At 35.0% G+C, this 27,926-nt stretch overlaps 1 protein-coding gene across 3 annotated transcripts in view; it reads right to left on the bottom strand.

Moving 5' to 3' along the window:
- Positions 1 to 623: 623 nt before the first annotated feature.
- Positions 624 to 27,926, bottom strand: part of AGPS (alkylglycerone phosphate synthase) — a 146,887-nt gene continuing 119,584 nt past the window's right edge. For all 3 annotated transcript variants that reach the window (XM_001154263.8, XM_016950090.4, XM_001154159.7), the window contains 4 exons: positions 26,171 to 26,260; positions 18,709 to 18,808; positions 16,272 to 16,329; positions 624 to 1,985 (listed from right to left, as the gene is read on the bottom strand). In XM_001154263.8, the coding sequence (XP_001154263.6) occupies positions 1,864 to 1,985; positions 16,272 to 16,329; positions 18,709 to 18,808; positions 26,171 to 26,260 (370 nt within the window). In that variant the 3' untranslated portion in view covers positions 624 to 1,863. The remainder of the gene's footprint in view (positions 1,986 to 16,271; positions 16,330 to 18,708; positions 18,809 to 26,170; positions 26,261 to 27,926) is intronic.

Genomic DNA, 27,926 nt, shown 5'->3' with positions numbered 1-27,926 from the left:
ACACGCATACATATATATATATATATATACTTCCAGTGAGACATTAGTACCTTCTTTAATTTTATATTTTGATCACCAATTAAAGAAATTACCTTCGTGAACAGATGCATTTTATAAAGCTGAGATTTTTATAATTCTGGAGGCAACTTCCTCATCAAGTGTCCAACTAGGTCAAATATCAAGGGCTTAAAGCAAAGATCTGTTGGAAATTTTATAATTAAAAATGACCAATGAAGAGAGGCAGCTTCTAAAAAATAAATATTTCATTTTGTTGTTAAACTGATATTTAATTCTAATTTAATTACAGATTTATTAGTTTGAGGCCAATTTTAATAGTTAAAAATTATTTATCATTTTGAAGTCTTAAAAATATCATTTTGTCAATTTTAAATTACCATTTTTCTGGTTAAGGCTACTTCAGATATAAAAGGTATCAAACTGCCCAAAAATACTTTGGAGCTGTTGCTACATACACAGACAATGCATCCTTTTAAAGGATCGTCTGCATTTTGACTTACATTATCTGATCAAATATTAGTTTTAAAAAATTATCAAAAGTTAGGTATTGCATTAAGAAAAGAATCCATCTCAAAATGTGAATCATGAACCTTGGCAGACAGTGATTCAAAGTAATCATTTCACTTTAATATCCAGGTTTGAATGTACAAATGCTTGCTAAATGTGATTAATGTTCTCATTATTTAAGAAACAGGATATTTCAAACTTTTGATTATGGTATATGCATTAATACATTACATTTAAAAAAATTAGGTTAAACCAGTTATTCAAAAAAGGCATTAAACCATTATTAAAAACCAAATTGAAACTTTACTTTTTATATGAAAATTTATCATGCCATTGGGATTAATTTTAAAAAAGCAAAAATGATTTTTGTCATTGAAACTGCTGAGGCTTTCAAATTCAGTAGTTGAATGATGACTGTTTCTTTAGTGAAACAATTCTTGCAATTGGAGACATTAAGTCTAATAGTTTTCCTTCTGCTCTTGCTGTAGCTGTTTCTTCTGCATTTCAGCAACAAGAATGTGAAATCAGAAACATTAGGACTCTAAGTTGAATAAAGGCATTCATTTCATGGTAAACCTGTTCTTCACTTGCAATGAAGGATGTCAGCTTTTCTTACAAAACATATTATCAATGAATTAGAATATAACAATAGGTTATCTCAGTGATACAAATACAACTCATACCACAATAGAAACAGAAACATGGAGAACAAAAACATGTCCCCTAACAGAATAATTTGTATATTGATGATACAAGGTTTTATGCATGTATACTAATTTAAAAAAAAAAGTAGGCCAAGCACCTTACAGACGTGAAGGCTTTCTAAATAACAGGTTGCCTAAATTCTTTCATGAATATCCTTCCCCTTAATGGCCTACTCACACTAGACTATGCTCTTAAACAATGTACACATGTATCACTCCTCAGTGGAATCCTTCCCTAGACATCTGATTCCCAGAAACGTTCTTTTAAAAAGAGGCTAGCTGAGCAATCAATGATACCAAATCTGTCTTTGTTCCCCAAGAGGAAGCAACAATACAAAACAGCTGGCAGCAGCTTCCTCTGGAATAATTGGCAGCTTTGTGCTGCCTGACTAAAATTTGAAATGACAACCGCTGAATGTAAAATGATGTACCTACAATGAGAGAGATTTAGGAATACCATCTGTCAATCCATAGATGTAGAAACAAAACAAACTACAGAATGAAAACAAACTTATTTTAAACAACAACAAAAAAAGTATCCAAAATATAGTCCATGATATATTTGATTACTAGTATAACCACAGTTGAAAACTTAAAAAAAAAATGACATTTTTTTGTAATGGTACTAATGGATTTATAAAAGGTTTCTGTTTCCAAAGATGTTATTGGGGTCCACATATTCCTTGACAGACTTCAGCATCCCAAAGCCGACATCAGAGATACTTTCTTTTAGCCATTGCTTCCGTAACTTGCCCACTGGAAAAACAAAATCAAAAATGCTTCAATATATGCTATGATACTGGGAACCAATCAATCTTGTGACCATGAGTGAACAAACACTGTGTGATAAATGCTTTTATTCAAAAATGAGAAATGTTTTGCTTTATTTGATTTATTGAGCCCACCAGACTATCAAGCTCATTAAGCCCAATGTATTCCCAGGGGAAGTCTGTGCTCCACAGTGTCTCCTTTCTCTGTAAACTATGAAATGGAGATTGAAGGAAGCTTGGACAGAGATTATAGCCCATTTTACAAACAACAAAATGAGAAAAACGTGCATTTCGAAAGAACCCACCTCTGCCTTAACTACCAAAACACACCCAAGTTTTAGAGAAAATGAAGTTAACTAAAGAAAAACATCACATTGAGATGAATTTGTTGGGTAAATTCAGCAAAAATGACAGTATATATATCCTTAAAATATTTTAACGAACATAAAGGCTTAAAATAATAAGAAAATTTGAAACTTTAATAGGCTCAAGAAAAAAATCTGGCTATTAAGCTTCTATTTACATTTTCTTTTCACAGTACTTTTAAATAAATTTGCATGTTCCCAAATAATGGTTGCTTTCTTCCTACTGTTTTTCCAGATTTAGAATTTTTTTCCTAAGGCATTAAATAAATCAAATACCTAATCCATCGTAAACTTAATCTTTTGCTTTTACATACTGTACAAAGTTCCCTTTTTTTGTTTCTAGGTCTTGCTAATTTGTTCTGAGAATAGTGAAGTAACATAATGGTTAGCAGCATAAATTATATTTCAAAAGGTACTCAATGAAAAACGTAACCTTTTGTAAGTAGAACTTTTGTAAGAAAGAATATGTACTTAATCTGTAAAAGAATTCTGAAATGTCAGTTTGCTCTGGTATGAAAAAGCAAGCAATACGCTAACTTATCTGTGGCAAAATGGATAAATCTTTTAATTTACAGTTAGGATTATTTGTACTTGTACTTCTCCAAAAAACCTATTATCATACTAATTGAATTCAAATGGTCATTTTCCACAAATGTTCATTAATGATCCAAAGTCATCAACAGTGATTTAATTGACCAACTGAAATGGGAAACCTTCTTTCATTAAAGTATTCAGCCTGTCATTCTATAATGCATTCCCATTTATTAGGCTGTAGTGATACATCATAGCACCTGCCTTTTGGAAACCTTAAATACCATTTCGAGCTCAACTAAAACCATCTTTTGTGTCCAGTTCTCTAAGAAACCATCAAATTGTCATCAAAATAATAAATACTGTGATAATCTCAGAAAGCAAATTATCTGCTTGGCTTTCAGAAATAAAAAGGTATTGCTGGTATTAAGACGGGGGGAAATGAAGTTCAGCAGAAAAAAAACCTTAAATTCAAAATGAAAAATTTTGTTTGAGATAGCTCTAAAACCAGAAGCTAAGAGTAAATAAATCCCTATTCCTGCAATCTCTACCACCTAAAAGATATTCTACCAGGACCTTCTATTATCTCCTAAGGGACTGCCCATGACTATGATTCAGCCTGTTTTTTCACTTGCAAATGGATTAGACTTTATAAAGTCTCTTCAACTCTAATGTTCTATTATTTTAAGCACTTTTTAAAAAAGTTAAAAATCAGTTTTTTCCAGATTTGCTCCACAGGATTTTTTTTTTTTTAACAACTACTCTGTGAATGGTAAAAGGGGCTTTACCATACTATTATAAGCTGCCCACACTGAGGCAGCTGAAGAGAGAGAGGGGTGACAAGCAGTGAATACGTCTCCACTGTTATCTGTAATACAGTTTCACTGAATGTATCCTGTGGTTATGGATGTAATTGTCCTGAAAAGACTGCAAACAACTGCTCCAACAAGATGGAGCACATTAGAACCTCAGCAGGATGCCCAACAGCTAGCTTGTCTGCCTGGTTTTACACCTCTAGTAATAATGCAATTCCACAAGGAACTGAACCATCGTCTGAGAAGCCACCCAACAGCCATTGCATATTTAATGAAGTCACTCACCAAGCGCTGGAAAACAGAAGGTGCTTGGAGTGCATCATTACTTCTGTCAGAAGGATAATTTACACATCTATCTTGTCAAATTTTCTATGGTTTATACTTTTACAATAATCAATCTAATATACATTTGATTAGTGAAGTAGAAAGTAGAAAAAAAAAAGGGCAGTACGGCCAACAAAGCTGTGGCCCCTCATAAACACATTTGATAAAAGCATTTAACCCCTTCGTGGCAGAGGTCTGGCACTTCTTCTGCCACTGATAACAGAATTTGAAATGGGGTCAGAAATCTTGGTTTATGCAATTAAAGGTACTAGAAATCTTTGGCTTTGTTTAACAATTTAAGTCAACTACTTCATAGGATACATATACAGATAGAAAACACATTCAAAGAAAAACGTTCAATATGCCTTAACAACAAGACAATTATTGGAGTCTTCTTGAGATTCTGGAGAACCTTATGTAGTTACCCCACATGGATCAATAAAACAACAAACACCACGGGCCTTAATCTTGGAGAAGAAACACACTTCAAAGTACAAGATTTTTATTCCAGAGCTAAACACCACCACTAATAATGCCCTTTGTACAATTCTTAGTTGTACTGCTAGGCATTCAGAAATTAGCTGACCATACTGATCTGTACCCATGTTAACACACATGGGTATACAACTATATAGCAGTTCCTTATTAAACACCTGTAAAGCTCATTTTCAGAAAGGGAAGAAATTATACTCTGTCCCTTATGTAGCACACCATATTAAAGGAAGGGAAAATGAATGACTGAAGACAGCAAATAACAGGTGGCCTAAAACTATTTCAATTTACCTTGTATGTGATAGTTATCTACTGAAAGGCATGTGTACACATACCACATAAAGCCTATTCTTCTTTTTTAGACCTGAATCATCTGATGTGGGGTATTCATAGCTACTGACCCAACATATTCCTTTGACTTCTGATGCTCTAGAAGTATAAATCTAGCCTGAGAGTCAACACTAGAGCTACAAAAAGCCAAGATCACCATCTCTGAAAACAAGCTAAGTACCTTGCATTCCATAATTCTCTATTATTCTAAATATATGATTCCTTAAGTACTTAAGTATTTAGATGTATTTTATAAGACATAAAAAAGATGGGCCAAATACTGAGTATTACAGAAAACTAGGCCAGGCACAGTGACTCATGCTTGTAATCCCAACATTTTGGGAGGCTGAGGTGGGAAGATCATTTAAGCCCAGGAGTTCAAGACCAGCCTGGGTAACATAGTGAGACCCCATTTCTAAAAAAATAAAAATAAAAAAATAAAAAATAAGCTGGATGTGGCGGCACGCATCTGCGGTCTCAGCTACTCAGGAGATTGGGCGGAAGGAGAACTTGAGCTCAGAAGTTTGAGGCTGCAGTGAGTCAAGATCATGCCACTGCATTCTAGCCCAGGTGACAGAGCGAGACTCCATAGCTCACAAAAAAAAAGAAACAAAAAAGAAAAGAAAAGAAAGAAAACTAATGCGGCGGGGGGTGGGGGGCTGTGCTTAAATTAAAAATGGAGTTCACTGTTTTACAATTTAATTTCTAATAATGTATATAGAGACTGGATCAAACAAGTTGTGTGTATTCTTCCACAACACATAGCACATTTTTAAAACTTTACTTTTGGAACAGAGAATATGAAAACTTTCAAGTACAGTTTTTCAAATTACAGGCTCACTATTCCCCTGGATGCTAAGAGATTCAAGAAAGAATGCAAGAAAGAAGCTGTGGTATGATCAACAGCATAAATGAATGAACAGACATGTATGCAAGGTATAAGACATAAAATGATGTACATGGAAAATGTGGACATGGAGGCCAATCTGGCCACCAAAAATTATCTGAAACTACTCTTTGAGGCTTAACGGATTGAAGATTTAGCAGAAACTACCAAACAGTCCTAATCTAAAAGGGATAAATCCAGCGTCTGCTGGTCACAGAGGTCTCTAGCTAAATTTTAATTTTTTGAATCACATATTTGATTATAAGTCAAAAAGATTATAGACTTATTAAAAAGAACAAATTATGAAATGGGCCATACATTTAGAAGATTATTGAAGGTGAAGCTCAGAAGTAGACTTCAGCCAAAGCAAAAAGCATCTAACCATTATAACAACTATATTTTGAAAGTTCTAGTTTGAGTATCCTGGATATCTCTTTAGCACTATTCTATAGGTCAGATTTTAAGAAGAAAACCTAGACTTAGCTGCTTATACGAGTGATCTGAGCATTGACTTTGTATTTCAAGATTTAATTTAATCTGACCAAACTACTGCTGGATTATGTAAGAAAGTAGTGTTAGAGGGGACAACCAACCTCTTCCCAGGATTAACTGTTTGCTAATCACATGAAACTAACTATAAAAGTATTCTGTAACAATGTAATAATGTAAAACAGGCATTCTCAGATTAACAAACATATTATTTTTAAGTTATAAACATAAAATTGTCAAAGAGAAAAAGTTCTCTTTAGAGATCCAAAGCTAAGTGATATTATCCAAGCCACCTATACTCACTCTCCTGGTGATATACCTGAGGCTAGAAGCTACTAAAGGTATAGCATGTGGTAAGAGACAGCCAACACAATGTTGTCCCTGGCCCTTTTGTCTTGGGCTTGGCCCCTGTAGTCACACAGGGGTGGGGGGATGGTGGGGTGGGGAGCAGGGATCAGTATCTTCTTGCTACAGGTTTTTCTGTCAACTCTCAAATCTGTTTAACCTATGCTACAGCTGAAATATTAATAGTTTAATGTTCAGTTAAATTGTGGGTTAAGTTGGTTTCCACAGTATGTTCTTACACTCTAACTACAACATTGCTTCAATGGAAAAATATTATAATCAACATATACGTTTTGTTAGAAAAGGCCAGTCAAAGAAACTGAAAAAATTAAAAGGCAAAACAAATTTTCTATCTTATAGTAATCTGATAAAGATCAGTGTTGGAAAGGCTAAACTCATCTGGTAGCTATCAAAGGAATAAGACATTGACATTGATATAGTCAAGAACAGTTCTATCATACTAAGGATCCCTGCGCTGTTTACAGTCACACCCTCTCCAGCCTCAACTTTTGGAAATCACTAATCTTTTTTTTACTGTTAAGATTTTGTCATTTCAAAAATGTTATAGAAATAGAACCAGGCAGTATGTAACCTTTTGGGATGGATTTTATTCACTTAACATAATTCCCTGGAGAGTTATTCCAAGTTGTTGCATGTATCGATAGTTCATTGTTTTTATTTATTGCTGAGTAGTATTCTATGGTATGGATGTACCACAGTATGTGTAGGCAGCCATTCACCAGCTGAAGGACATCTGGGCTGTTTCCAGTTTGGGTCTGTTATGCTATTATGAATAAAGCTGCTATGAATATTTATGTTAAGGTTTTTATGTGAACATAAGTTTTCATTTCTCTGGTACAAATGCTCAAATGTGCATTTGCTGGGTTGAGTGGTGATTACATGTTCAGTTTCATATGAAACTGCCAAACTGTTTTCCAGAATGTCTGTACCACTTTACATTCCCCCAAGCAATGTATGAGTGATTCAGTTTCTCTGCATCATTGGCAGAATTTGATATTGTCACTATTTTTTTATTTTAGCCATTCTGATAGGTGTGTAGTGATATCTCCTGTGGCTTTAATTTTCATTTCCCTAATAGCTAACGATGTTGAACATTTTTTCATGTCATTATGTGCCATCTGTATATCTTCTTCAGTGAAATTTTTCTTCATGTCTCTTGCCTATTTTCTAATTAAAATATTTGCTTTTTACTAATGAGCTATGAGATTTATATATAATAGATATGTCTTTTCTTGGATATAAGGTTTGCACATATTTTCTCCTACTCTATAACCTATCTTTTTATCCTAACAGAGTCCTTCATAGAGCAAAAGTTTCTAATTTTGATAAAATCCAGTTTATCAATTTTTTATAAATTGTACTTTTAGTGTCCGGTCTAAGAATTCTTTGCCTGGCTCTAGATCCTGAAGATATTCTTTGCATTTTTCTAAAGGTTTTATAGTTTTGTTTTACTTTTAAGTTCATTATTCATTTTGAGTTAAATTTTTGTATAGGTATGAGATTTAGGTCAGAGTTCTTTTCCCCCACCGCCCAGTACTATTTGTTGAAAAAGCTATGCTTCCTCCGCTAGATTGCTTTTGTACTTTCGTCAAACTCAGCTTGGCATATTTGTGTGCTCTATTTCTGGGTTCTCTATTCTGTTCCACTGGTCTATGTGTCCTCCTCCAATAACACACAGTCATGACTACTGTAACTATATAGTAAGTCTTGAAATAAGGTAGATTGACTGCTTTTACTTTATTCATTTTTTCAAATTTGTTTTAGCTGTCTAGTTCCTTCTCCTTACCATATAAATTTTAGAATAATATTTTCTATATCTATTTAAACATCTTGCTGAAATTTTGGCAGAAAATGCACTAAACAGATAGATCAATTTGGAAAGAACTGACAGCTTTACTATGTTGAGTTTTCTACCAAACCATGAATACTGTATGTCTCTTCATTTATTTAGGTCTTCTTTGATTTCTTTCATCAAGATTCTGTAATTTTCAGAATACAAATTCGGTATATATTTTGCTAGATTTATGCCTATTTCATTTTCTTTGGAACAACTGCAAGTGGTATTATATTTTAGATTTGGTTTCTATATGCTTAATTGTTAGTATTTAGAAATGTAATTGATTTTTGTGTGTGATCTTGTATCCTGAAATCTTGCTGACTCTGTTTTTGTACATTCTTTGGGATTTTCTATATAGTCAATAATGGCACCTACAAATAGGGATAGTTATACTTCCTCCTTTCCAATCTATATGCCTTTTGTTTCACACTACAAATTAACAAATGGCCCTAAACGTGATTTTTTTGCTCAGCTTCTTTGAGTAGTTTCCTTTTACTTTTAAAGTTTCTACTACTATTAGATTCTGGTAAGACTACCAAAAAAAGGTAACAGCAGCTGCCCTATAATTATAATAGGGAGTAATTTTGGTTAGGTAAAAAAAATCAATATTTAAACTAAGGCTGGTTATACTTAATCAAGGTTTTTAACTTCCTGACAAGGACTTAGGTATGATTTTAGCAAATGAACAACTTAAAAACTTAAGTCATAAATTGAAATTAAATACATGGCTGACATAAACTTTGCTATTGAAACTGACCAGCTCGTCAGTTACAAAAACAAGCACTATGAAGATTAAGTTAAGTAGGCTTTATATTTCCTATAGCCTCCAGTTCCAGACTACATCTGTTTTCTCTGATACACAAAACCAGAGTTAACATAGCTCCATTTATCACAGCATGATTGTAGGCAGACAAACCAGCCTGTTGCCAGATAGTGAAAGCAACTGTTATTAATCACAATTACAGGCCAAACCCTCTAAGAGAAATTGCATCAATATTCTCCCAACCCCTGGCCCTTTTACTCTGGAACTCAAAAGTGGTACTGAGAGTGTCATGACACTGCCTGAAGGTCAGTAAATAAAGACGCTACTATGAGTTCAACTTGAGTTTTAAGTTCAGGGTGCAAATCAAGAAAAATCTTTTCTATACATAAAAATAAGTGATCTCTCAAAAGCTCTAGCATTGAATAAGTTTAGCAAGGTAACTAAAAACATTATTTAAAATTTATGTTGAAAAGGTTTCTGCTTTATGAAATTATACTGAATAGCAGCAGGCATTTGAAATATACAAATTATATGATTACCTATAAACAGAAAAGCTATTATGAAAATAACATTCTTCGATAGCAAATTTCATAGCCAATACTGTGAAGGAAATTTATTTTTCTTTCATGCTGATTGTAAGAAACTTTCCTATAGGGTGAGATCAACTGTAGTTTATAAATGAAGTGTTAAAACTATTGTTGAATCATATCCCTTGAATGTATGGATCTTTCTCAAATACACTGTAATCCTTTCTTTAATGGTTAAGGCAAGAGTGCCAAACAGATTGCCACCTGGTGCTGTTTATTGCTATTATTAAAAACAAACAAACAAACAAACAAAACTATTGTTTTTTAAGCACTTACTAAATGTAAGGCATTTAGATGTTTTACATAGATTAACACGTTAAGTGTTGCAATAAACATATGAGACAGGTACCATTATTCTCATTTTGCAGGTGAGGAAAGTGTAAGTCAGAGAAATTATTTCCCTAAGGTCACACAGTTAAATGCAAAACCAGGAATCCAATATAGATTTGATTCCATAGCCTACATTATTTCCCCTCTGTTGTTCAGCCACTCAAATTTATATTGGTTTTAAGACAAAAAGTTCGAATGAAACCTTACATACTTAATGCACTTATGGAAGAACACTAAATGGCTGGTGGTATGGAGTTGCAGAAAAATGCACATTATTTTACCCTACTTCTCCAATGAATAACTAACTCACTCTGCTAATATACTTGCCCAGAAATCTTAGAGAATAAACTGAGACTTTCTATGACTAAATATGACCCTCTATTCAATATTTAGGCCTAGTTACCAAATGTTAAGCTAAATTAACTACGAGACTACTGCCTTTTTTCTTTTCTTTTTTTTTAAGAGACAGGATCTTACTCTCTATCACCCATGCTGGAGTGCAGTGGTGCGATGCCAGCTCACTGCAACCTCAACCTCCTGGGCTCAAGCCATCTTCCCGCCCCAGCTTCCCAAGTAGTTAGGACTACAGGCATGTGCCACCACAGTGAGCTAGTTTTTTTTCTTAGTTTTTGTAGAGATGGAGTCTTGCTATGTTGCGCAGACTGTCTCAAACTCCTGGGCTCAAGCACTCTTTCTGCCTGGGCCTCCCAAAGTGTTTGGAATGCAGGTGTGAACCACAGCCAACTACTGCTGTTCTAATATAAAAGAATAATATGCGGCCGGGCGTGGTGGCTCATGCCTGTAATCCCAGCACTTTGGGAGGCTGAGACAGGTGGATCACCTGAGGTCAGGAGTTCAAGACCAGCCTGGCCAACATGGTGAAACCCCGTCTCTACTAAAAATACAAAAAATTAGCTGGGTGTGGTGGCGGGAGCCTGTAATCCCAGCTACTCGGGAGGCTGAGGCAGGAGAATAGCTTGAACCCGGGAGGCAGAGGTTGCAGTGAGTGGAGATCACACCATTGCACTCCAGCCTGGGCAACAAGAGTGAAACTCCATCTCAAAAAAAAAAAAAAAAAAAAAAAAAAGGATTAATATGCAAGATTCAGAGCTATTTGAGAATTTGCAAAACTGTTCAAATTCTGTGAGCATTTATTTGGGCATGCACTTATCCACTCATTTAACATATTCATTGAGCATTTATGATGTTGAACTATGTAGAGCAGCCAGTCACTGTTTAGGGAGTGAGAAATACAGTGACAAACAAGATAAAGTCATTAACCTCAATGAATTTAATTCAAATGGGGATTACAGACACTACACAAGAGGACAGGGAAGATCCCTCTAAGAAGGTGACATTTTTATTAGAGACCTAAACAATGGTAGAAAGTGAGTCATGCAAATATCTGAAGGAGAGGACAAAAGAAAGAACATTATAAAAAGAGGGAACAAACAGCAAAGGCCTTGAATGGGAAAAGGGATTAGTATGTCTGAGGAATAGCAAGAAGGCCAATGCTGCTAGAGGTACAAAGTAATCAAAGCTGAGGACAGACAGAGTGATATACAATGTATCCTTGAAGGTCATGATAAGGAGTTTTCATTTTGTTCTGAATGTGAGAAGAAACCATTGATTTTTTTAACAGATTAATCGAGCAGCAAGAGAAATGAGAATACAGTAGCAGAGTGGAAGAAAGACCAGTTAGGAGGCTACTGCAGAAAATAGTGATTGCAACTAGGGTAGTGGTGTAGAGGTGTTATCTTTTGATATCTGGGAGTTAGCACACAGATGGTCTTTTAAATTGTGAAACTTGAGATAATCATCAAATAAATGAGTGAATATAGAGAAATGAAGGTCTGAGGGCTGAGCCCTGGAAGACTCCAATATTTAGCAATTTAGAGGAGAAAAAAAATAGAAAAGGGAAAGCATCTTCATTTTATCAGCATACCTAAAGTATGTTTTGTATTCAGACTTATCAAGTTTCTTTTTCTAAGCACTAGAGAAAACCAGGTATTTCAGAGTCTGTTTCCATGCGGTCATATTTTGACCACATAGAAAATAAAAATACAAGAAATAGGATAGACATAAAAGATTTCTATTTAAATGAGGCAAAACCTCTAAATAAATTAATATGCCATCAAACCTTGCTAGATTCAACTTCAACCCAATAATTCCTAAAAAATAAATTATTTCACCAAATTGGGAGTCTTCAATAAAAGGCGGCCTATAAACCTAGAACCTGAAAAATGCACATAACTTATACACATAGCTTTAATGTAACATGATATGACCGCCATTTGTTCTATTACCTGATACTGCTGACATGTTAGGAACCTACAATCAGGAAGTATAAAAGCAACCAGAAAGTAAAATTGACTTATGGGAAAGAACTGAGAAAACAATAAAAATATCTATGATGAGGAAATTAAAATTTTAATTCACTAAAGAAACAGATTTTATATTTTAAAATAAAAATAGTAATGTATAATATTTATTTTCCTTTTATTGATTGATTGAGACAGGGACTTGCTCTGTCACCCAGGCTGGAGTGCAATGATGTGATCACGGCTCACTGCAACCTCAACCTCCCAGGGTCAAGCAATCCTCCCACCTCAGCCTCCTGAGTAGCTGGGATTACAGGTACATGCTACCATGCCCAGCTAAGTTTTGTATTTTTTGTAGAGATGGGGTTTTGCCATGTTGCCCAGACTGGTCTCGAACTCCTGAGCTTAAGCAATCCACCCGCCTAGGCCTCCCAAAGTGTTGGGATTACAGGTGTGAGCCCCCATGCCCAGCCCATATACATTTAAAAAAAAATTAATTACATGTCTCTTCTCAAAGCCTGTCATTTTCAATCTTTTTAGATTTTACTCATTCCAGACATTTTAGGCTTTTAATTAAGAGGACAAGGATACTGAGGCAGGAAGACCTGAGTTCAAATTCAAATTCTGGCACTAACAATTATTACTGATTTTTGGGCCAGTTACTTTATATTCAGAACCTTAGCATCTTCATGTGAAAGACAGGAATAATATCTATTCCACTGCATTAAGCAGAATTAAAAGAGGTTAAGTATGCAGAACACCTAGGCAAATATTTACAGCTTTATAAATGTTAATTCTTTTCCTTTATTCTATCCCCTTTCTCTTCACTGTTTCAGCATCTATAGCATTTATATGTTTATTAAAGGCATCTTTTGAATGCTCTTCAAAGAAAAGGGCAGACTCTTACCTTAAAGTAGCAATAATATAATCCCATCAGTTTTTGTCAGTAGCTTTTGAAATGGTATAATATTTTATTCTACTGGACTACAAGGCCCTTCACGGGAAGGATTGCCATTCTTTGAAACCATATGGCCTAGTAGACCAGTAGTACTTATAATATGGAAAACAGATTATACTACATCAAAAGGTATTAAGCATACTTTGTATCAAAAAATATAACAAGCACTTTGGGAGGCTGAGGTGGGCAGATCATCTGAGATCAGGAGTTCGAGACCAGCCTGGCCAACATGGTGAAACCCCGTCTCTACTAAAAATACAAGAATTAGCCATGCATTGTGGCGCATGCCTGTAATCCCAGCTACTCAGGAGGCTGAGGCATGAGAATCACTTGAACCTGGGAGGCAGTGGTTGCAGTGAGCTGAGATCGCACCGCTGCACTCCAGCCTGGGTGATAAAGTGAGACTCAGTATCAAAAAAAAAAAAAAAGACAAGAAGCTATTTACATTATTTGCTTTGTGATCAAGAATTGAATAAACATGATCTTATAAATTAACATTTTCTAACTATTTGTTAATTAACTTTTATTTCTGTGAATTGATTACTATAATGGACTATTACCATAGCTCTCACAAATGAAATCCAGGTTTCAAAGAGATTTGCACTAGAGTTGGTTAATTCTATTATTTTATATTTGTGCATATTTCCTTTTTTCTGTAATGACAGCTTTATGAATATATTATTTCAAGTATGTTTACACAGACTCTGTTAGAGCCTACCAAGAAGCTCTCAGTGTCTGGGGTACATCTGAATAAGTAAAATCAGCAGTTCTGCCATATTACACTTTCTGCATCTTACAAATAGACACTATTAGAGGGACTTGAATTTCCTCATAGACCCTAAAGAAGCAGAGTCACTGGCCGAGGAAAAAACTGTTGGTTTGGTTTTCCTCTGTAATGCATGCAGTCATTTGGTCATTTCCAACTTCTAGAGAATTTCTGACACTGTATAAAGATTGAATAAACTGAGAACATCATCCCACAATTAAGGAAACAGCTCATCTAATAACCAATTACCTAAAGACAATTAAGCCTCTATTTCCTTGTTATATATATGATTCAGCTGCTCTCACCCTCGTGCAGAATCACTTCTCCCCCATATTTACCATTATAAACACAGAAACCACATTTCTTGATTTTAAAAGAGAAAGTAAACTATTGGCTGCTGACACATACCAAAGGGCAAATTTGTTGGCTACACTGGGAAAATTTTAATTTTTCTTCAAACAAGTAATTATGGCTAAATCATTTCGCTTCCTCTGTCCCATGTAATCAATTTAGACAAAAAACAAATGAATAATTCATGATATATTTATATATATTAAAGTTCCCTGAATATTAATACATATTATTATACATATATAATACATATAATAATATTTTGAAACAATAAAAATTATTTAAAATAATGTATATGGCTTTCTGAAAATTTTAAAGGAAGGTGCTAAAATCTAAGTATCTTTAAGTAACTCCTCATTCAAATTTCCAAAATTAGGTTTGGACTTTTAGAGTAATCGGAAGCTTTTAATTCCACTTGAGAGGTTTCTAATATTCATTTTCCTCCCTTTTCCATTTTTGTTATGCTAGCATTCATGAGAACCACCATCAAATGAAAGGATAATAAATAGAAAAAGGAGAGAGGAGCATATTATCTTCAATGCTATTGGCTAAGTTAAGAATTCATTTGTGGGGGTTAAGAGAAAAGTATAGCAAAAGATTAAATTGACACAATGATGTTGGGAGCTACTTTATTCATCAACATTAGCAATCTTTTCCAGACCTTGCTGTAAGAATATGATATGGACACACACCTTCCACAGTCCACTCCTTTTCCAACAGAATTCTTTCATTCATTCTGCATCAATGTATGGAGGGCTGACTGGGGCTAAGCACTGTTCTAGGTGCTACCATATAGCAACAAACAAAACTAGAATTCCTGTCCTCATGGATTCTCACTTTGCAGTAGGAAGACAAAATTTTAAAAAGTACAAATATACAGCATATTAGATAATAATAAGTGCTATGAATGAAAATTAAACAGGAAAAAAAAAAGGATATAAGGAGTCCAGAGCAGTTGAATTTTTAAATTAGGTGGTTATTGTCATTGTGCTTCCTAAAAACTATTTAAAAATCTACACAATGCCTATTTTCCTAGGCATCAAATTATATTGAGGGATATATTAATAACAAATTTCTATTCTACAGAACAAGTGGATAACCTCAAACATTGCCATTTTAATAACAGAATGGCCATTGTTTAAGTTTTAAAGGGTTGCCTCATTATTTTCATAAGCATGCTAGTAACAAAGATAGACATATTGTAATAATTTTTATTGGTGATGTGATAAATTCTGACAACACTCGATACTTACCAAAATGACCACTAAGTAATAACAAAACAGCATTAAAACCTTGAAAAAAGATTTTTCTCATATCCTGTCTTGATTAATTTGCTGAGCTTTGGGTGGGCAGAACAAACAGCCCTTCAATATATTATATAACTGATGACCAGCTACATTCCGATAGTGGCTGAAAAACATTTATGTAGGTTTTCTTCCCCATCATCCTTTAAAAACGTTTGCTGTAATGGTCAAGTACCTCCCAGGCAAGCTGGGCTATTCTCTGATAACATGAGGTCCCTGAGACCTCAGAAGGTTGCCTGGGCTCCATTTCTAGGCAGGCGTGTCAAAGTAAGCTTCTAGTGGCTACTACCACAACCTAACTATCTACCTCAGTAACAGCTATTTCAAAGACATAGAAACTTTAAAGAAACCTCAAGTACTCTCATATTATTCATACCATGTCTCTCCCTAGCATTTTACTGAACTGAATATTTTTTAAAGTAAGAATATTAGAAATTCTACTCCCAAAAAAGAATACCTCCATGGTGATGTGACAGGCTCCCTCCATTAGCAAGGATTTCTTCTCTAGCAGCTGCCTGTATTTGGAAACAACACAACAAATTGTTGCTAGTTAGATTTCATTTTGCAGTGAAAGAAAAAGACCCAACTCCCAAAGAAGGCACATGTTTCCTGGGTTAAATAATAAACTAGAAGCCTAACTTTCCTCTCTTTTGGTCAAATGTGTTTAAAAAGCAATTAAATAAGTAGCCTAGCTTCATAAGTTTTTTTCTAGTGAATAGTCACAATGTCTAAAGATCACTTTGAGATTCTAGGGAAAAAAGACAAAATGACCATTCAGCACACTAAATTGTTAATAATATTAATAACTGCAAAGTTGTAAATGTAGAGTCAGGTTCTACTTAGTAACGAACATCTCTCATTATACCAACAAAGTGACTAAAATTTACTGACTGCTTCCTACAAGTGTACCAGAAAAGTTCCAAGTAATTTGCCTGCAGTATCTTATTTTCAGTATAGCTTTATGAAATAACTACAATTACTCCCATTTCACAGATAAAATAAGGCTTAGATAGGTTAAATTATTTGCCTAATATCATATAGTGGGCATCAGAGTTATAAAGCTATTAGAGTCTTTATTAAACCTATTAGAAATCAACCATAAATGCCTTTATGGAGAACACTTCTTAGGTCAATGACTTGGGATAAATTACTTGTCAGTCTTATGGATACCTAAGAGTGAAAAGAAAAACCTCGTTTTACCCTAATATGTAAGGTCCTAACCAAGCTCCTTATAGAGGACACAGGTAAGAAAAGATAAACACTTGTAACAAAATATAGAATGACTAAAGAGCACTGTAAAAAAGGATGACAGAAACTGGAATTGCCTTCAGTTCCTAATGATTCGTGAATATATAATGGCTACGAGGTAAAATATCTATAGTACCTTGGGCCTCTCAAAATTACTCAGTTGTGTATGTATAAACTATCAGGAGTTAGGCAAGGGTAGGAGAGGGCCCAGGTGGGACAGACGGACCACATCCCACTGCAAAGTAATCTATAAGAACCCTCGGCTGTGTGCGGTAGCTCATGCTTGTAATCCCAGCACTTTGGGAGGCCAAGGTGGGTGGATCACTTGAGGTCAGGAGTTCGAGACCAGCCTGGCCAACTGGTGAAACCCTGTCTCTACTAAAAATACAAAAAATTAGCCAGGCATGGTGGTGCACGCCTGTAAGTAATCCCAGCTACTCAGGAGGCTGAGACAGGAGAATCGCTTGAACCCGGGAGGCAGAGGTTGCAGTGAGCCGAGATCACGCCACTGCACTCCAGCCTGGGCAACAGAGTGAGACTTCATCTCCAAAAAACCCTCATTACTTAGGGTTTTCCGAATGAATCATACATATGCCATCCCCTGCTCTAAGAACTTATATCCTCTAACAAATTACTTTAAATAAAGCAATAGCTACTTGAGATCAGTAGCACTTAGAGACCAGCAGTTTGGACTGAGAAAGAAGGAACAATTTCACTCTGTGGTACTGTACAGAAGGGACATTTGGGTAGCCAGAGGGCAACACTGAAGCAGTGAAAGGCTAAAGTGACAAAAAAGTACTCAGACTTTTGGGAATGATATTATTCTGACTGGGGTGATGGTTTCACAGGTGTATACATATGTCAAAACTGTACACATTAAATATATACAGCTTACTGTACTTGAATTGTACTTCAAAAAAGCTGCTTAAAAAAAAAAGAGGAGGCATAGGAGGAAGCCAACCAAACCCTTTCTATAGTTTGGGTCTAAAAGTGTGCTACTGAAATTAGCTTTAGCAGGTGTGCAATGCAGTTAAAACAGTAGAACACCTGAGTTTTTAAGAAACCTCAGCTTCCTACAGGATCCTCCACACTCTAGTCTGTTTAGGCGTACTCATAAGGAGAAATATTGGTTATCAAGAGAAAGCTTTATAAAAATAAACAGTTTGACACTCTTTAAGAAAGTAATAGAAACTGCTAGCTAATGAACCCAAAGCACCCACTTACAGCTATAGCATATAAAAAAATTACAAATCTAGAATGACATTACAACAACACAGACCAAGGGCATTAGGGCTGCTGACCTCAACAGCAACCACCATGTGGAAATGAGTGGGCTGTGAAAGTGATATCTAAGATTCCTATATAGTTATTTAATTTAATGAATTCCTAATTGTTATTTAATTTAATCAGCTATTATGTACTGTAACAACTGAAGAATCACAGACTAGGTGTACAGTACCTTAATTTTAGACTCACAATTCAGTACATAAGCCAGGGAAACAAATATGCTTTTCATTTCTAAGGGCTAACAGCTAGGCAAACCATGTGTGATTAAAGAGACTCAACTTAAAATTCATAAATTGACAGTAAAATTTATTGAAATTAATCAACAGCTGTAAAAGCTATATGCAGGTATGCAAAATTACCTCAGTTTGTTCAAATACGGTCAGTGGGTCACTAATTCCCCTGTAGTTAAAGGCAAAATAGAAGTAGATACAAGCACCTGCATCGTAAGTCTGCGTCACCCTAAAAAACAAACAAAATCCCCACAGGGGCTTTAAGTTAAGTGAAATCATATTTAACATCTAGAAACTGAAAGGCAAGACGACCCAAATGATTAGTTTAAGATATAATCTCAGTTTCTTCCCAGCCTCTACTCCATGGAAGGAATACACATTGGCTTGCTTTAGAGTTGTCCGCCAAAACAGGTGAACTGAGGACGCAGTGCAAAACAAGAATTTTACCTTCACTGAAGTACCAAATTAGTCAATATTATAGGTACACATTCAATCTTTTTCATATCTGTCCCATGTTACTAAAACTTCTATTGGGAAATAACCCAAAAACTTTTACACATTGTATCAGAATTTTATGATGAAATGCCATTTTCACTGATTTTATTGTTTTGTTATCTAGAAGTAATGAGAACTATCAGCAGCATGTGTGAAAACAATATATATATAGTCAGGTAAGTATGAGTATTCATTGTTTTAAATTGCATAATCAAAATAACATTTAACAAAATTACTTAAAAACATACATATCTTGACAATAAAAGTAACACTAACTTTTTCTCTTTCTGCTATTTAACAAATTTTATGCACAATTAAGTTCTTCATGTGACTTGTATAAGACAAAATTTGAGGCACTTCCATACTACAAATAGTACAACTCCATTACTTTTCAAGAGCGTGTTTTCCTGCCAAAGGACCACACAATGAGGTCCATATGTGCGAGTGAAAACTACATTTTGTACTGCCACAGTAAACAGATGGGATGCAAAACATCTGCCCCTTGAAAAAGGCAAAATTAGACTCAAAACAAGAAACCTGGTTCCTTTCATTGGCTCCGTCACTGCTGAGGATAGGAACATGAAATGCATAGAATACATATGGACATGCAAACACTGACTAAAGTCAATTTTCATTATTTAAAAAATCCATATTGATAGAGAATGGGCAAATTATAATCTCTTCAAAGTACATTAAGTCCTCTTGTCAGGCATGTGAATCAGAGCAACTGCATCTTAAATAGGAGCTGGGTAAAATGAGGCTGAAACCTACCTACTGGGCTGCATTCCCAGACGGTTAAGCCATTCTAAGTCACAAGATGAGATAGGAAGTCAGCACAAGATACAGGTCATAAAGACCTTGCTGATAAAACAGATTGCAGTAAAGAAGCCAGCTAAATCCCACCAAAACCAAGATGGCCAGGAGAGTGACCTCTGGTCATCCTCACTGCTACACCTACACTCCCACCAGTGCCATGTCAGTTTACAAATGCCATGGCAACATCAGGAAGTTACCCTATATGGTCTAAAAAGGGGAGGCATGAATACTCCACTCCTTGTTTAGCTTATCATCAAGAAACAACCATAAAAATGGGCAATCAGCAGACCTTGGGGCAGCTCTGTCTATGGAGTAGTCATTCTTTCATTCCTTTACTTTGCTGATAAACTTGCTTTCACTTTGCACTGTGGACTTGGCCTGAATTCTTTCTTGTGTGAGATCCAAGAACCTTCTCTTGAGGTCTGGATCATCCTGGGACCCTTTTCCTGTCACATTCTGGCAACAATACTATGAACTCATCATTTGTTTGGATTCTCCTGGCTCAACAGACTTAAAGATTCTGGGTAGAAAAAAAGCAAATCACTGCAGTTGAGACCAAAACAAAGACACTGTTCAGTTCTGGCTATAACTTTAAAAATAAATGACAACAAAATAAATATCAATAATATTTTTTTCTACACAGATAATTTAAATGCACTAGAAGAAACTCTTCTAAGCTGTATATAGCCAAAATATGACATAGTCTAAAGATACAGAATGACAAACGAGATTGAAGAATGCTGAGAGAACATAAAGACAGACACCATCAATTAGCTTATGCAGCTTAAAAATCAGTCTATACAAAGAATAAGAAAATTGGGATAGGTCGGATTGGGAAAAGTGTTCTGGAAAGGCATACCCAAATGGAGACTGACAAAGAAACATAAGATATTGTTCTAGGTAAAACAAATGCCAATATTACTAAGATATAGGAGAAATCAACCAGGAGATAACAAAGGAGAGTAAAAAAAGCTAGACATCCATGAGTAGAGGAACCAGATGGACAAAAAGATTAAGGGAAAAAAGCAGGGAAAAATGAGCTGAAAATAACTACAATTCTGACAACAGGAATAAGAAAAACCAAAGAACTTGAGGAAGAAACCAATATCAAAGGAGCAACGGCTATCACTGCTGTGAAAGCTTGAGGAGACATACCTTCACTCAGCACCAACTCTACAGAACACAGACCCTCTGTGGCCCACAGACCTGCTTTTCTTTCTCCCTAGGCCTCATATCTTCTCACCTTTCTCCCTAGGCCTCATATCTTCACACCTTGCCTCAATCACTGACTCTTCCTAAGTATGTGCGCCCATTTTCTTCCTCTTCAAAAACCTACTTTCCCAGATCAAAAGGACACAGAAGCCAACTTAAAAAAACTCCCAATAGCCACACTGGGAAAATCTGAGCAACAAAGTGAATAATGACAATAATGGCTATATTCCAGAGAATAAAATGTCTATGAGTCCCTACTGATAGACTGATATACAGACAGATAGATAGTGGCAAGGGGTGGGGGGCGGGCAGAAAAAGAGAGGAGAGGAAAGCTCTTCTTTACAGTGAATTCCAATTGATAAATGTAAAATGAATGATTAAAATAGAAAATCACCATTTACAAGTATCACAATTATAACTGTTGTAATCAAGAATCAACAGTGGGATATTGATGTGATTAGGAGATGATATAAGAAACAGGATATTTGCATAGTCTCAAAGTTTCTCCCCATAAGGTTTTTGGGGTTTTTTTTCTTTTTTTTTTTTTTTGAGATGTAGTTTCGCTCTTGTTGCCCAGGCTGGAGTGTAGTGGCACTATCTTGGCTCACTGCAACCTCCATCTCCCGGGTTCAAGCGATTCTCCTACCTCAGCCTCCCGAATTGCTGGGATTACAGGTGCCTGCCACCACACCTGGCTAATTTTTTTGTATTTTTAGTAGAGACGGGGTTTCATCATGTTGGCCAGGCTGGTCTCGAACTCCTGACCTCAAGTGATCCACCCACCTCAGCCTCCCAAAGTGCTGGTATTACAGGCGTGAGCCACTGTGCCCAGCCATAAGATATTTTTTTAAATACAATGGGGAAAAATAGTAATTGTAGAGTGGAGAAACCTGGCAGGTACCACCCTAACCAAGTAATCTAAGTTAATGTCACCAATAATGAGACTTAATAAATATCATGCTTCTTCTGAGATGATCTACCATGAAGAGCACTTCACTATCACTTCTGAGGTAATCTTGCTGAAATGTGTAACTTGAATTTGATCACAAGAAAACATCAGACAAACTCAAACTGAGAGATGTTTTACAAGATAACTGGCCAGTATTCTTCAAATGTATGAAGGTTATGAAAGATAAAGATATCAGTAGGACAAATGATAAAGAAAGGTTTGTGAGTTAGGTAATCATATTGAAACAACACTAATTTTTTGGTTTTGATAATCATACTATAATTACATGAGATATCAGCACTTGAGGAAGATGAGTAAAGGGTACACAGGAACTATTTGTACAATACTATTTTTTTTAAGTCTAGTTACACCTCCCCCAAAATTAGAAATTTAAAAGCAATGTAAATGTTTTTCCAATTGGCCCATCTCCATCAAGAGGGATTCTTTTTTAAAAAACTAAGTATACTGCACTTAAAGTCAGTCACTAAACAGACCAGATGAAACGTGGTGATCAGTTAAGTTTTCCAAACTCCCTCGAAGTTAAAAGAAATAAGTATGAGATATGAGAATTAAAAACTAAGAAATGGGAGAAATGCCCAAATACCAAATATGATCAGACTGAGTGAAATACAGCATCTTCACTAAGTTTACATTAATAATTAGTAAGCCTTTGGAAAACAAATAGGATGATTGTACCAAATGCAGTGACATAGCCTTAAAATACTATGACTCAATATTTATACATGTTGAATGTGTATATACAAAAGATATCAAGAATGTTAGATTATTAAATCATATATATAATATATATCTGAGCTTTCAAAATGCAATTAGGAAAGCATTTAAAAGGGAGGTAAGGTAATCATAGTCAAATCTCCATATGCAATTTACAGAGGCTCCCACAAAGAATTTAATTTAACAGAAGGAGCAAATGCAGAGGAAATACTCTTTTTACTACACAATACAAATAGAATCTAATCTACAATTTTAATCGCATTTTAGGCCAAATGTTAGGTGCCTCAGAACAGAAGAAATGAACTGTTTAACAATGCTACTGTCAATTTGCCAGCTGTGTTTCTCTTCTAGTGTTAATTCATCCTCATAAAAAAAAGATCCCTTGAATATTTACATTTTAAGTACCAGATATACAAAGTTTAAGAAACAACGGAGAACCATTTTAACTCCAAGGCACTATCATTAGGAATAACCAAATTCAAATAAAGTGTGAAGGATAAATGAATGAAACGAACTTGCAGAAATTAGTAAAATATATATCACTCATAAGAGAATCACTAACATTCATAAATAGATGTAACTAAATATTAATAGAGCATTATCATCGTTCAACAAATCCAGCATCTATGTATTACACAGTTCAGTTTTCAGTAGATGAACAGATTACTGAAGTCATAACAAAGCTTGATGGGCCTGATTGATTAGTATCTCAGACAAGTCCAAATAATGAAAAACACCTTATGGAATACCTTAATTTGGGTCCATTTCAGAAAGTGACTTAGATCTAACACCTTTTACAATAGATCAACTCTATCATTTAAGACACTTAAACACTAACCTCTTTCAAAATCATCTGGACAAGTAATAGCATGGTTGTCAAAGTCACTACATTATTCTTTAATTAAAAAAAATTTTTTGTGCTCTCTACTTTTTGGAGTACTTTATTTGTATTAGACTCAATGACTAGCAATTACTTCCCATATAACTTCTTCAGAAAAGTTTGGACTGGAATTTCTATTCCAATGTACAAAGTACATTTTAATGGACAAAAATGAAATAAATGAACTCAATAAATGTACCCTACACCTGAGTTATTTTTCTTAGGATCCTTGATTTTAAATAGATCCATAATTATTTTTAAATAACTTTGGAACAGCTTTGTAAAATGTTATTTCAACTTTGATTTTAGATATGGGGGTCTATGCACACGTTTGTTAAGTGAGAATATTGCGTGATGCTGAGGTTTGGAGTATGGATCCTATCACCCAGGTAGTGAGCATAGCACCTGATAAAAAACTGGTTTAAAAAATACATCTCACATATTCAACATGGAATAATCTCCTTAGCCACTACTAAGCAGGTCAAACCAAACTAAACTGAAATCAAATTCTAATTAAATGTTAGTTTAATCAAGTATGAGCCATAAGAACCATAAAAGTCTCATTTATCAAAGCCACTCAAGTAACTAGGCTTTGCATATTCTAACTGGTTTTATAAGATGGTCACAGAAACTGAACACATAAGCTTTTATAGGAAAACCATTCTTAAAACATAGCTACTGCTATTTAATAAAAATGACATATGGCCAATTCAGTCTAAATATACTAATTCTACCTATCTACAATACAGAATGAAGATTCTTAGGCCTCATGAATACATTCTGAAGAACCTAGATTTAAGTGTAATTACAGAATGTGCCCTAAGGCAGAAATATTTTACTTCCTAATCATTTTCCATAGGTAGTGGTTTATCACGATAGTTTCATAATGTTACAGCGGGGGTGGGGTTCTTAAGAGATGTTTAACAGGAACTTGGGGGCAGAAGGAAGAAGGGGGAAGGGTAAAATCTGTTAAGTTACCATTCAAAAAAACAAAGGAATAAAAATTTCTCAACTACACAAGAATAGATTTGACTATCTAAAATGTTTCAAAATCTAATGGTAACAAATAGCTTTTGGATTATTATGTCTGATTTGTTTTCAGGATTACAATAAAAGAGAGCTGACTGCTAAAAGACTGGGCTATCAAGAGAAAAATGAAGCATCAGTTTGGGTTGATAATATAAACACAAAAATTTTTGTCTTAGATTTTAAGGACTTTAAGATAAAAGGTGCATTGTTAAAGATACCCCCAAATTTAAAATAAATTAAAAGTAACATGACATTCTTACACCCACTATGTCGACATTAGCTTAATCCCATTGTAAGCTTTTTACTACAGAGAACAAGACCTCTCTTTGCCTTTCCTTCAGATATCTCGAATGCCCAGCAAATAATCTCTAAAATCTACTTTTTCAGCTTTTATAATCTCTGATCCTATCGTCAGTGTACTTGTTTAAAACATGTTAATATACAGATGACTTAGTACTTTCTGCAAGGCTTGTTAAACATGGACAGTGTCTCCCACACAGAAGCAGAAACGGCTACTTTAAGGAGATCCTTTTGATGGAAATGAACATTTAAGGTGTAAGAAAGATGCTTTCCTCAGATCTCATGTTAGAATTTTACTTTCTTACCTTGCAGAAGTGCAATTTAGCAAATTCTGAAGGGTATCTCTTCCCAATGGGAACAATAAGGAAAACTAAGAAACACAACACTAGTACTAGGAAAGTACAAGATAAGACAATAGAAAAGATAGAAAAAAGACAAAAACAAAAACACACACACATACAATTAGCAGTTTAAAGAATACAGAAATATTTCTAGTCTTGGAAAACAAATATATGCAAATTATCATGCTATAAGGAGCAAGTAAGCTTAACAACTGAATGCGTTAATGAGGACTTGTCATTGGAAAGGAAAGGGAAATATACAAATTTTCCTTACTAATACTAGTATGGATTACCTACCTCAAGCTTAATGTAATTATGTCAAAACAATACTACAGCAGAACCTAACAGTTTTTTCATATGCTTTCTCATTTCATTTTCACAACAGTCCCATGAAGAAATGGCATTACCACTATTTTACTGATAATATTAGAGCTTGAAGAGATTAAATTACTAGTAAACAACAAAACACTGCCTTCACTCTTCAGAGTCATGTTGAGTATGTATATAATTTATAATTTCTTGACTATATAATTTATAGTTTCAGTGAGTAGAGTAGTCCTCTTCTTTTTCCAGGAGTCCAGACACCTGGCTCTTCACTGCCATGCCACCCAGATGGCAGGGAAGGCTTACTCACAGAAGGGTGTCCTACTCCTAAAAGGCTCAGGACTACTGTAAAATTCCAGCGGCACAATCCTAACAAGGTGGTAAGTTAGGAAAGCTGGCCAAATGTAATAGACTGAAGCTTTTTCTCAGCTGGAAAATTATATTTCCCCCATTGATTAAAAAAACATTTTTTTCAGAATAAGAAGTATAAGAACAATTTTTAAAACTTACCTGCATGTAGAAAAAGGAGCAAACTGAACACCCTTCTCTTTGCATTCCCTTGTTATTCTTTCTTTTACATTTCTACAGAGATCTACCACCCTAAAAAAAGATAAATGAATACAATATTAAGTTTTCAAGTGAGAACTACACAAGTGCTAATAAACGTTGGTTAATCTGGCATCATTCAAGTTTGACATTTCCTTAGCTAAAGCTTTCATAGTTGTCCTTTCAAGAATGGAAAAGAGCCCTGATCACTCAAATTGAGCCCTCCATTCCTAACTTCAAAAAGAAGAAAGTTTTTTTTTTTTTGACTTAAGGAAAACAGAAAGTCACAAGAACACACTCAAGTCTCCTGAATGTGGTTTCCTACACTTAGGAAAGCCTGATTTCAAAATCAATTTGATTATAAGATTTTAAGAGCTTTAAAAAAGCTATAAAGATGTTAATGAAAATTCGATTGTAGGTTACATGAATACCAATCTTTACCCATGTCTAAGAAGTTTTCCTTAATTTAGAAATAACTCAGGCTGGGTGCAGTGGCTCACACCTGTTATCCCAGCACTTCAGGAAGCTGAGGCCAGAGGACTGCTTGAGCCCAGGAGTTTGAGACTAGCCTGGGCAACAGTGAGACCCTATCTCTACAAAATATTAAAAAATTATCCAGGCATGGTGGCACACACCTGTAGTCCCAGCTACTCAGGAGGCTGAGGTGGGAGAATCGCTGGAGCCCAGGAGGGCAGGACTACAGTGAGCCATGGTTGCGCCACTGCACTCCAGCCTGGGTAACAGAACAAGACTCTGTCTCAAATAAAATAATAATAATGATTCAATTAATAATCATGATGTTACTAGCCTGGGCAATATAGTGAGACCTTGTCTCTACTAAAAATCAAAAAAATTAGTTGGGCAAGGTGTGTCTGTAGTCCCAGCTACTTGGGAGGCTGAGATAGGAGGACTGCTTGAGCCTGGGAGGTTGAGGTTGCAGTAAGCCAACATCGCACTACTGCACTCCAGCCTGGGCAACAGAGCAAGGCACTGTCTTTCAAAAGAAATTATAATCATGATGTTATATCAAATGTTCGATAGCTTACTCACAAGCTGAAATCCAGTTTGACAAAGATCTACTGAAGACAAACGATGTTAAGTATTAATGTGTTATGCTGGACTATTTGATATTAAAGTCCCATTTTATTCCCCAATAAATATCCTGGCCACATAATGACACCGATTCTGTGTTTTAAACCTTGATTTGTTTAGCATCATGAGACTTGAAATGATACCAGAAAAACTCAAAAGGTTGGCTTATCTCTAGTCTCAAGACGCAGACTTGACTGTATGAGAACCAATTTGATAAAAAACAGTAGCATTTAAACAGATCATACTTTATAAAAGTTATCCATATTGTCAATAAGAACAAACAGTATATGATTAAAATATAAATACAAAAAGGGCTTTAGTGTCTTATTAGCATGTGACATTTTTTATCTTTATGAATACAGTATCTGAAAGTTTTATAAAATCTAATTTTATAAAACAATGTTCTTAAGTTAAATTCTTTAATTTATGACAGTTGCAGGTATACATGACTTATCAATGTTATCTATGCATCACTTATGCATGGCAAGGATGCACGTTTAAAAAAATATCTCATAAAACATTTAGACGACTGATATTTAATATGTCTTTATTTTGAATATATACCTTATAAAACAAATATTTAAATATAAATAAAATCTATTAAGCTTTAACATTTATAAGAGTTAAC

Source organism: Pan troglodytes, chromosome 13 (genome assembly GCF_028858775.2).
Source record: "Pan troglodytes isolate AG18354 chromosome 13, NHGRI_mPanTro3-v2.0_pri, whole genome shotgun sequence".
In the NCBI taxonomy this organism is placed as follows: domain Eukaryota; kingdom Metazoa; phylum Chordata; class Mammalia; order Primates; family Hominidae; genus Pan; species Pan troglodytes.
The sequence above is the reverse complement of the archived record's forward strand: the minus strand, read 5'-3'. Positions and strand labels throughout refer to the sequence as shown.